Source organism: Simochromis diagramma, unplaced genomic scaffold (assembly GCF_900408965.1).
Source record: "Simochromis diagramma unplaced genomic scaffold, fSimDia1.1 OVJJ01000079.1, whole genome shotgun sequence".
NCBI classification, from domain to species: domain Eukaryota; kingdom Metazoa; phylum Chordata; class Actinopteri; order Cichliformes; family Cichlidae; genus Simochromis; species Simochromis diagramma.
In genome coordinates, this window is record NW_024387075.1 from 5,328,699 (window position 1) to 5,339,159 (window position 10,461).

Below are 10,461 nucleotides of genomic sequence, written 5' to 3' on the forward strand. Positions count from 1 at the left end.
AACAGTGGTACCCAGGGTAAGTAGTAAGCCACCTTTGTACACCTGAAAACCCATTCAAACCTCAAGTCTCCTCATTAATCCTTATTTCACAGTATAAGTCTGTCATATCAGAGCACATTCAACATAGACTTGAATTTTATTAAGGGGAAAATCATGTGGCTCTAGTGCTTTTCATCTGTCTTACTGTTCAGTACGTGAAATATAAACAGATTGTTCGAGGTGTTTTGTAATTAGTAATTTTGTATCATAATATACACAGTCATTTAAGAACTTTCAAAGGACACACGTGATTTTTTTTTAAAGCAATGTTTTAATAAATTAAATTAAAGAAATGAAATGAAATGAAATTAAAAATATTTAATTAAAAAAGAAAAAGGAAAGAGAGAAAACCCCAACAATATGACGACCGGCTGGGTGTGAGGCGCATCAGACTACAAACTGTTAACTAGAGTTACGTGGAGGACGGATGTTTCTCTCTTTTTCCATTTATACTTAACTCCACCACAGTCCTGCATGTCTCCACAGTTTTAGTGTTCATGCCATGCTAGTTTGCCATGAACTCTAAAACTGTAGATACACGAGTACTGGGAGTTTCCCCAGTTGTCATGAATCCGTAGTGTCACGTACTTCACCACACTGATGTTAGATTCCTGTGAGACAAGAAAGATAAATAACAGTTAGTTGAACAAAACCTCTGTGACTGTGAAAAAGGTGACAAGATGGTAAAATCAGAGATATTATCATTACTACAAGAGGATGTAGGGGATAATCTACAATTATTATTTTCTAAAAAGTTGGTAAAAAAAAAAAGTGTATGTGCATGTGAACAATGACACAGTGGACTCACGGCTATCTTAAATGTTTGAAGCGGCCCTCCCTTTGGGTCATATTGAAAGGTACCCAGATAAATGACTGGATCCTCAGCATGTTGATTTCCCTGAGACACAAAGAGATGCATATCAAGTTTTTCTATAACACACTGTAATGTATGCAGAAGTTCAATCGTGTGGTACTGAGGAATCTGTGACTTACAAATACTGAAAACTTCCTGGGCGCACTTGACACGGTCAGATATGGAGATAGCATCTGTGGTATGTGCCCCAGTGACACGTGGCTGATGGTGATGTATTGGGCCAGTTCAATTGAAACCTGTCCCTGGCTACCACCAAATGCCCAGCACTGACCTGGAAGCATTGGTGCCCGGCCCTAAAGAGGGGAACCAAAAGGAAAATAGAGTTGAGTAAAGGGCAAAGCGGTCGGACTGTTATATCATGACATATTTTGCTTTGTGGAATACGTTTTTTTTACCTCAAGAAGGATTCTTGGGCTTCTGTATGGTCGCTGGTTGGGACAAATCAACGTGAAACCAAAGATTCGTAGCACCGGTTTATCAGGGGGATAGCTTTCTGACGTCTTATTGTAAATTATTCTAGCTCCTATAGATAAAAAACAGTGAGAAAGAAATTCCAAAACAACAACACATTTTCTTTGGACCTAACTGACAGTTTGAGTTTCTGACTTACCGAGTGACTCCAGGGCAAAGTTTGGCATCCTGTCTGCCACCGGAACTAGAAAGTCTATTTTCTCTTTCAGACTGGCCAGTTCACTTTGAAGCTCCTCGAGTTGTTTCCAAGCCTGCTTGGAGCTTGTAGTGAATATCTATAATTGCAAAAAGAATTTGTTTATGTTTAATGTAAACACTTTTACAATATTACTTTCTGTTCAGGATTGTTTTCCTTTTATTGTTCTTCTAAACTGCATAAGTACGCCATACCTTTGTCATGATGACAGAGGGGATGCCGGTGAAAACTGCCAGACTGAAGAGTAGACCTGGTGGATGAAGAGAAATCATGTGATAAGACGTTAATTCAAAAGAAAATCACATATTGCTACTGGAGAGGATGTAATGGTTTGTGGAAAGGGATCATTTACCAAAAGAGAAGACCAGAAAGATGAGGAGAAATGTCTTTCTTTTTGTTGAGCCACATCCAGGCTCCGCGTCACTTGTGCAAATGTTATGCTCCAAGTCATGTTCAAAGTGACGTTCTTCGCCGTTTCGGAAATGAAATCGACGCCTTTTGAAAACTCTGAATGAAATAAAACCAAATGAGAACAAAAGTCTGCTTGAGAACTGCTGACTGTTTAATGAAAGCATACATGACATGGGTGTATACACACGTTTGACAGCAAAAAAATATGCATACAAACACTTACGCATACAGTCTCTCCTTATAGGAGATGACTGGTTCGCCGGTGCTATTATAATAGCCATTAGACTGTAACCGACTGCTTCTTTTCAGCATAGCTGTGAAAGACAAATATGGAAAGAATTGTTTTTTTTAAATACAAATATAGAACATATATTGTGCAACAAAATCTTACAGACCTTGTTGCCTTCTTTGGGAAATCATATTTTAAAGATTTGGTACTTACTTTCACCAAATAATCAGAATAATCAGTAAAGTCAGATAAACGGGATTCGTTGCAGTTAATGCTGTCCTATCGAGACTTCTTGCTGCTAAGTTAATCTTGCGAATTTTTGACGTCATACGAAATGCTTTGCTCTTTCCACCTTATGACGTACACGTATTCCTAGCGCATGCGCACAGAAAGTAAACAACTCCGCTAACTGTAGGTACAGCATCTGGGTTGGGTTGAAATGCTCTTCAAATGTTCCAGCTTTAGTCTCTCTTATGTTGACGTGATTCGACACTACTTACCATTAAGCTGCCTACACACTGGAAGCTATTTGGTCCTCGCACATCGCTATGCAGCTGCCAGCCGGTCCCATGCGGATGTCCGAGGCTCCGGTTGCCTAGGTGACCATTTGTTTACGAGCAGGACAGAGGAAAAAAAGTTGGAATAAATTGCGATGAGCTGTGAAATCAATTTAGTTTCCTCTTTTTTCCATGCAGAACCCTTATGAGGCAGATCTCTTTTGTTTGTGTCCATGACTTCTACGTTACACATTTTTAAAGGCTCGTGGAGTCTGATAACAACTCCAACAACCAGAGTGCTCATACCTCTCGCATTGCTCAACTGCAGCAATACAGTGGTTTGCATATTGTCATGAGTGTGTGAATGGGGCTCAGGCGAGTGAGAATTGATATCAGCCACTAAGAAATGCTTGTTCTTCTATGCATATGTTCTCTGAGGGTTTTAGTTGCCCTGTAAATGCAAATAGCAGGCTGGTATATTTGACATAATGTGCAATTATGAGTCACATTGGAATTTTACTCTCAGTCTCATCCACTTTTCTGTTTGCAGCGTATGATGTGCAGCAGACATGCTCATAAAATCCCACAGAGTAGGACGACTTTAGACATAAAGTATGTTGTTCGTCTTTAGGAGAAGAAAAAAGATTAAGATTTTTCAGGATTAATGAGCTTTAATTACTTTATGAGATATATAATATTTTATTTGGTTGAGTAAGCAACCTACATTGTCAGAAAGATAAATTTTTAGGTCTATATGATTGTAATAAAGGAAAATAGCCGCTGGTAGTGCAATTGTACCTTTTTCTCTTTATTCACAAAGGCTGTCGATTTGGTTGGAATACTCAGATCTGTGGCTGCTGACATGCCTCAGTGTGAGTGCACTCTTAGCACTCTGTGTTTGTCAAGCACCAATTAATTATTTATATTTATTTTTTGCAACTTCATTTTATTAAATCATACATTTCATAAGTCAGACATTCTCTGAGATTAGTGGCTCCAGTATATTGCTCTGACCAACCAAACACAGCAAGGTCAGACTGTGAACAAGCTCTGAGCGAGGCCTGTTATCAGAATCACCGTTCCGTTTCTGATTCATTATACTGGTTAACTAAAACATATTTATTTTTCTTTATTTTTTTATTCAACATGCCAGTATTGAGCAATTGAGCATACCTAACTCTCATTAAAACCAAATATAAGTTATGCTAACTGGTACATGTTCATGTTTAATATGTTTTGTTATATTTTGATTTGTTTTTAAAAAAAATATGATTTATGAAATGCTGAACAGGTCACTTCAAGTATGTGTCATATTTGTGTGACACTGTTGAGCGAATGTGATTAAATAATAATGATATCTTGATTAAAGTATGATGTAAGCCCAGTGTGCAGGGCTGTTATATGCCTAATGGGGAAGGTGGTGACATATTATTAATTGTTATGTTCATATCAAGGTTTTAGCTGTTAATTTAATTATAATCTCAGCTGTGGGTTAATGTTTATCTGGGAAAATCTGTAAGAGGTTGAAAATGGATATACACTTAAACAATGTTTTGTTTTGTTTTTGTGTACCACACAGGTCTGCTGTTGAGACGGAAACGTTACATGCCTTATTACACTCGTGCCACATGATGGCAGCAAAAACTCACCAGTTGCACAGTAAACAGCAAGTGCCTGCTGAACAAAGATAAAAACTCACTAACAGTGTCTATTTACATGAATCAACATTTCTTAGACAGCATTTTGATATGAAACAGTAGAGGTAAACATAAGTATTACTAACAACACTATTAAAGGTTGGGTTGTGTTTCGTTTATACAACAAGTGAAACTATTTCTAAATAGAGACATTATAAAGTTTAACAAGAATTAAATTTTTGAAAAATACATTTCTTTTGCTCCTTTTAGAAAAATCTATTTCCAGTGGATACACTAGGTGTTTGTGTGTATAAATGCCTTCTGTGGGCTGTAGCAGCGTTGTTTGCATTTTTCTTTTGTTATTTTCTCACTACAGGGAGTGCAGAATTATTAGGCAAGTTGTGTTTTTGAGGAATAATTTTATTATTGAACAACAACCATGTTCTCAATGAACCCAAAAAACTCATTAATATCAAAGCTGAATGTTTTTGGAAGTAGTTTTTAGTTTGTTTTTAGTTTTAGCTATTTTAGGGGGATATCTGTGTGTGCAGGTGACTATTACTGTGCATAATTATTAGGCAACTTAACAAAAAACAAATATATACCCATTTCAATTATTTATTTTTACCAGTGAAACCAATATAACATCTCCACATTCACAAATATACATTTCTGACATTCAAAAACAAAACAAAAACAAATCAGCGACCATATAGCCACCTTTCTTTGCAAGGACACTCAAAAGCCTGCCATCCATGGATTCTGTCAGTGTTTTGATCTGTTCACCATCAACATTGCGTGCAGCAGCAACCACAGCCTCCCAGACACTGTTCGGAGAGGTGTACTGTTTTCCCTCCTTGTAAATCTCACATTTGATGATGGACCGCAGGTTCTCAATGGGGTTCAGATCAGGTGAACAAGGTGGCCATGTCATTAGTTTTTCTTCTTTTATACCCTTTCTTGCCAGCCACGCTGTGGAGTACTTGGACGCGTGTGATGGAGCATTGTCCTGCATGAAAATCATGTTTTTCTTGAAGGATGCAGACTTCTTCCTGTACCACTGCTTGAAGAAGGTGTCTTCCAGAAACTGGCAGTAGGACTGGGAGTTGAGCTTGACTCCATCCTCAACCCGGAAAGGCCCCACAAGCTCATCTTTGATGATACCAGCCCAAACCAGTACTCCACCTCCACCTTGCTGGCGTCTGAGTCGGACTGGAGCTCTCTGCCCTTTACCAATCCAGCCACGGGCCCATCCATCTGGCCCATCAAGACTCACTCTCATTTCATCAGTCCATAAAACCTTAGAAAAACCAGTCTTGAGATATTTCTTGGCCCAGTCTTGACGTTTCAGCTTGTGTGTCTTGTTCAGTGGTGGTCGTCTTTCAGCCTTTCTTACCTTGGCCATGTCTCTGAGTATTGCACACCTTGTGCTTTTGGGCACTCCAGTGATGTTGCAGCTCTGAAATATGGCCAAACTGGTGGCAAGTGGCATCTTGGCAGCTGCACGCTTGACTTTTCTCAGTTCATGGGCAGTTATTTTGCGCCTTGGTTTTTCCACACGTTTCTTGCGACCCTGTTGACTATTTTGAATGAAACGCTTGATTGTTCGATGATCACGCTTCAGAAGCTTTGCAATTTTGAGACTGCTGCATCCCTCTGCAAGATATCTCACTATTTTTGACTTTTCTGAGCCTGTCAAGTCCTTCTTTTGACCCATTTTGCCAAAGGAAAGGACGTTGCCTAATAATTATGCACACCTGATATAGGGTGTTGATGTCATTAGACCACACCCCTTCTCATTACAGAGATGCACATCACCTAATATGCTTAATTGGTAGTAGGCTTTCGAGCCTATACAGCTTGGAGTAAGACAACATGCATGAAGAGGATGATGTGGACAAAATACTCATTTGCCTAATAATTCTGCACTCCCTGTATATGCTGCAACTTCTCAGTGGTTACCCAGCATGGCCCCTGCAGCGTTGGTGGCTGCTCCTTATACTGCCTCCTCCTGGTCCTGGAGCAGTACTGCAAGAGAAGGAGAATTATAAAATACTCCCCAGCTTTACCAGCCCAGCTTCTTCTGGTATTGCCCTCCACCCTGAACCCTCCAGCTTCAACTCTCACCATGCTGTTGAGCCACAGCCGCGGGTGATTTTCACATTTTACTTTTAATTAAAATCACAGATGTTTTAAAATTACTTTTCAAACTCTTGTCAAATGTCCTTGCTCTACTGGATGTCATGAGTATGATGGATTTCCTTACTGCTCTGAAGATCTGCCTCAGACACAGGAAACCAAATAACTAAACTAATTACAGTGTGCCTGTGTCAGGGTGTTTTAAAGGGTGAAATGGGTCATGCTTGAATTTTCGGCGTGATTTTAAAGGCCTCTGAAAAATAATTGTTCTAGTAAAGTCAGAATTGCACTGTAGATACAAGGATAACTGGCATGTAATATCTGCAATATGCACAGTATTCCATTGTTTTTTAGGTGCAATGCAATGCAAACCCTGGTGCCAACATTTCTGTGGTTTGAGTTTTAGTTAAAAAGAAAAAAAAAAGTTCTCCTTAGGTTTTGAAGATGTCTTGATTTTCAGGACTTTCCAGCACATTATAGATGAAAATGTAATAGCACAAAGAAACACAGACAGAGAGGGAGAAATCAGATTTTAACGCAGCACTGCAGGGCATGTGTTGACAACTCCTTCAGTTATCTCAAGAACATCAGTAGCGATGGTTGTGTTGCCTTTAGGGCTCAGGCTAGTACTTGTAACACTAGCACCCTGACAGGCCAACATAGTTTTCTCACCTCCACCTCGGTTTGATTGACAGTAGAGGAGTTATCTTCTCTTGTCAGTTCGATGGGTTGAAAATGATTTCTTCAGTTTCCAACATGTTACCCTTAGAGCTGCAGGGGCTCTCTCAATTCCACCTTTTTATTTTTGTTTTTAACACCTTCCTTGAGACAAAGGGCGAGAGAAAGGGTGACAGAAGAAAAATGGATGTTATACCTCTGACTGGCTCAAATGGGGTCGGACAATGAGGCTTTGTGGCTTTAGATGGCTGCTGCAGTTCAGTAACATGCTTTGATATGAGGGATAATGTCTTTGAAAGAAAAGAAGAAAGGAAAAGAGATGAAAGAGTCACGTTTAATGTCTCCAGCCGTTTGGGGCTGTCTGATGCAGCCCTGCACTTTCTTGTGTTCAGGTTCAGTTTAGTCTTGCTCACAAATGAAGCCGTTACCACAGATTGCAGATGTCACGAATGCAGCCAGTTAGAGCATTAAACATAATAATTATACTGAGAAGGATGAAAGGCCTATGGGCAGGTCCATTATATTATTATTTTCAGTGTATAATTAATGAGTTCTTTAAATGCTTTTATTTAAAAGGTGAATGGGAAGACAAAAGGAAGAAAATGTAAAAAGAAAATCTCTATATTGGGATTTACTTCCATTTTTAAACTGCACAATGTATAGAAATCTGAAAAGCTCTGGACAGGACTTTAAAGGGGACGTCATTAAATGTGTAAAATAACTAAGTCCACTCTTACTGCTTCCAAAGGAATAAAGAGGGTCAGTAAGCAGCTAGATCCTGCTAATCGAATGCACTTGATTAACTGATCGTCATAATTTGTTTTCATTTTTATTTTTATATATGTATCATGTAACAATGCCAAAGCTGAGAGGCAGAGAAAAGAGAAGGAAAAAAGGAGAAAAAATAGGTGAATCGATAAGAATAAAAGGTCAAAGCACAAATAAAGTGGAACGGGTCATCAACTGCTGCATCTGCAACAAAACTCTAAAGACAAACAGCACCTGAAAGGGGAAAAAATAGATACACAAACGTGTGTGTGTGTGTGTGTGTGTGTGTGTGTGTGTGTGTGTGTGTGTGTGTGTGTGTGTGTGTGTGTGTGGTGAGCGTGAGCGTGAGCGTGAGCGTGAGACAAACAATGAGGGTGGGAAACTGCAATAACGGCCCCTGGGGCCCAAAGGCTGACAGAGCAAAGTCCAGGAGGCCCGGCCAGTTCACGGACCCCCAAAAGAGCTGAAGACCCGAGGACACATGTCCTGATCTACCACGGTCTACCATCGCATGTCTAGAGCCCCAAAAGACCAGAAGCAACAGGCAGCCGACTCTGCCAGAGGCCGGGTGTCGGAGTACGAGCCGAGGGCAGGGCGCCAACGTTCTTTTTCACATCTGGGGTGTAGCTGTAGGATGGGAATAACAGTGCGCTGGTTGGTCCAGCACTATGGGCGAGACTTTAATGTATTGCATTAGATGAAGGGCTAAAATAATGTTCAACAATTAATGGTCGCAAGTAGAAATCTGTGATTCAATTCAGACTACTTTTAAATGTCCTGATAAAGATAATCTGTTTTCTCATCTTCCCTCATTTACCTTCCTGATTATGCACTGCCTTGGTATCATAATATCCTCGACATGATAAATATTGATAAAGTAGCATGCATGATCGTTTAGCTTTTAAATCCAACAACAACAACGAGAACAGCAGAGCTGCTAGCATGGCTGCAGAGCCATTGAATAGTAACAGTTCAATTTCTCAATGTGTATTGGAAGAATTTTATATTTAATAAATTTAATTCACATTTTGTGACATTTATTAGTTTTTCAGAAATGCACAATCTTCTGAGGAGTAGATAAACTGCGGTTTTATGAATGTTCACTTACAAGCGTGTAGCGACAGGCTCATTCTTCAAGCTAATTGCTGTCAGTTTTAAATGCTGTTCATGCAAATTTAAAAAAAAAACCAACAACTCCTGACAAGACTAGGTCAGCATTAAACATGCTGCTATGCAAACTGAAATTTATCTGCATCTACATTTTCACACGCTTCTCACTATGTCACAGCATTTATATGTGCTTTTCGTTGTGCTTGCACAGCACATCAGGGCATCTGCTATGATCTAGACACTTTATGGTACAGGAGGAGAAAAAACGGGCAAGGTCAGCTGTGCTTAAATGATGCCTTTTGGGTCTGTTCAGAAATTTTCTGTTTAGAAAAGTCACGCAAACACATTTGTACAGGATTTAAAATCAGCTCAATCGCTAACAAAGGCAAAACACAGTGTGCACAACAGAGAAATGAGACTTCCCCCAGCGAAACGAAACCTGAGCAGGGTCGGTCGGTTCTGAAATCTACCACACTGGCATCTACCAGAGCCAAAACCTCACTGTGGAAGTTTGGAAAGCAGAGTGGAGTGACAGCATTTCCTGCATCCATTTAGAATACCGCAATATGGAAAACATTTAAACCTCTTAAAGAAGAAAAGTCAAGTCGTACAGTGGTTGCGCAGTGATTGTTTTTTTAATTTATTTGTGTGTGTGTGTGTGTGTGGGGGGGGGGCACTGGTATTTTGGATAAATGCAAATTTTGTAAGTGGAATCTTTTATCTGTGAACAATAAGAAATTGAAAACAGGACTGGTTTTGATATTTGATGGTGTGGTCTCGTGCTGTAGCTATCGTCCGGGTGGTGTGGCTCTACTCCAGCATAACCAGGCATGATATTTTCACTAACCACTATTGAACCACTATTTAACAACCATATGTTGTGTGCTTTTTCATTGTTTTCAGATACATGCCTTTCAAAAAGATGGAGGAAAGAAGCAAGCTAGCCCTGATCTAGTTGTTATTTAATGTCTGACAGATTTATGCAACATGTAAGAATAAGACATCATATGCATTCAGCTTTTATGAACACTAATAGTGCCATGGATTTGGTTTTTTCCCCCAATCTCTAGTCTAGGCTGGGTTAAGCACATATTGCTTCCTAGTGTTCCCCGTGTGGCTGAAGAGTGTCCCCACCGAGCTGCTCACCCTGCTACAACTGTACAACCAGCATAAAACAGACCAGTGCCCCCCAAGTATCCTTCCCAGACCAAGCAAGTAAGCAGTCACATATATTTTGTGCAACTCTCGTGACTTAACCAGGGGTGACCAACCTCTCCTCTCCACTAGTGGCTCCAGTCCCTGTGATCCAAATTGTCCCCAATAGTTTCCGTGGCTGTGTCTGTTTGCCTCAGCTCAATAAACCTTTTGAATTTTGAACTTGTCTTTATTGGGTCCTGCTTTAGAAGCCACTT

The 10,461-nt window shown here is 39.9% G+C and overlaps 1 protein-coding gene across 2 annotated transcripts; it reads right to left on the reverse strand.

Moving 5' to 3' along the window:
* Nucleotides 1-285: 285 nt before the first annotated feature.
* LOC120742370 (SUN domain-containing protein 2-like) lies at nucleotides 286-2,832 on the reverse strand. 2 transcript variants are annotated; one of them, XM_040045664.1, is made up of 9 exons: nucleotides 2,721-2,832; nucleotides 2,215-2,305; nucleotides 1,933-2,087; nucleotides 1,775-1,830; nucleotides 1,524-1,659; nucleotides 1,309-1,436; nucleotides 1,033-1,206; nucleotides 848-937; nucleotides 286-650 (listed from the first exon to the last, which is right to left on the reverse strand). In XM_040045664.1, exons 2-9 carry the CDS (start codon nucleotides 2,301-2,303, stop codon nucleotides 528-530), a joined length of 951 nt encoding a protein of 316 aa, XP_039901598.1. In that variant the 5' UTR covers nucleotides 2,304-2,305; nucleotides 2,721-2,832; the 3' UTR covers nucleotides 286-527. The 2 variants fall into 2 exon arrangements, with proteins under 2 accessions (XP_039901598.1, XP_039901600.1); XM_040045666.1 differs by having other exon boundaries at nucleotides 2,434-2,764.
* Nucleotides 2,833-10,461: the final 7,629 nt, after the last annotated feature.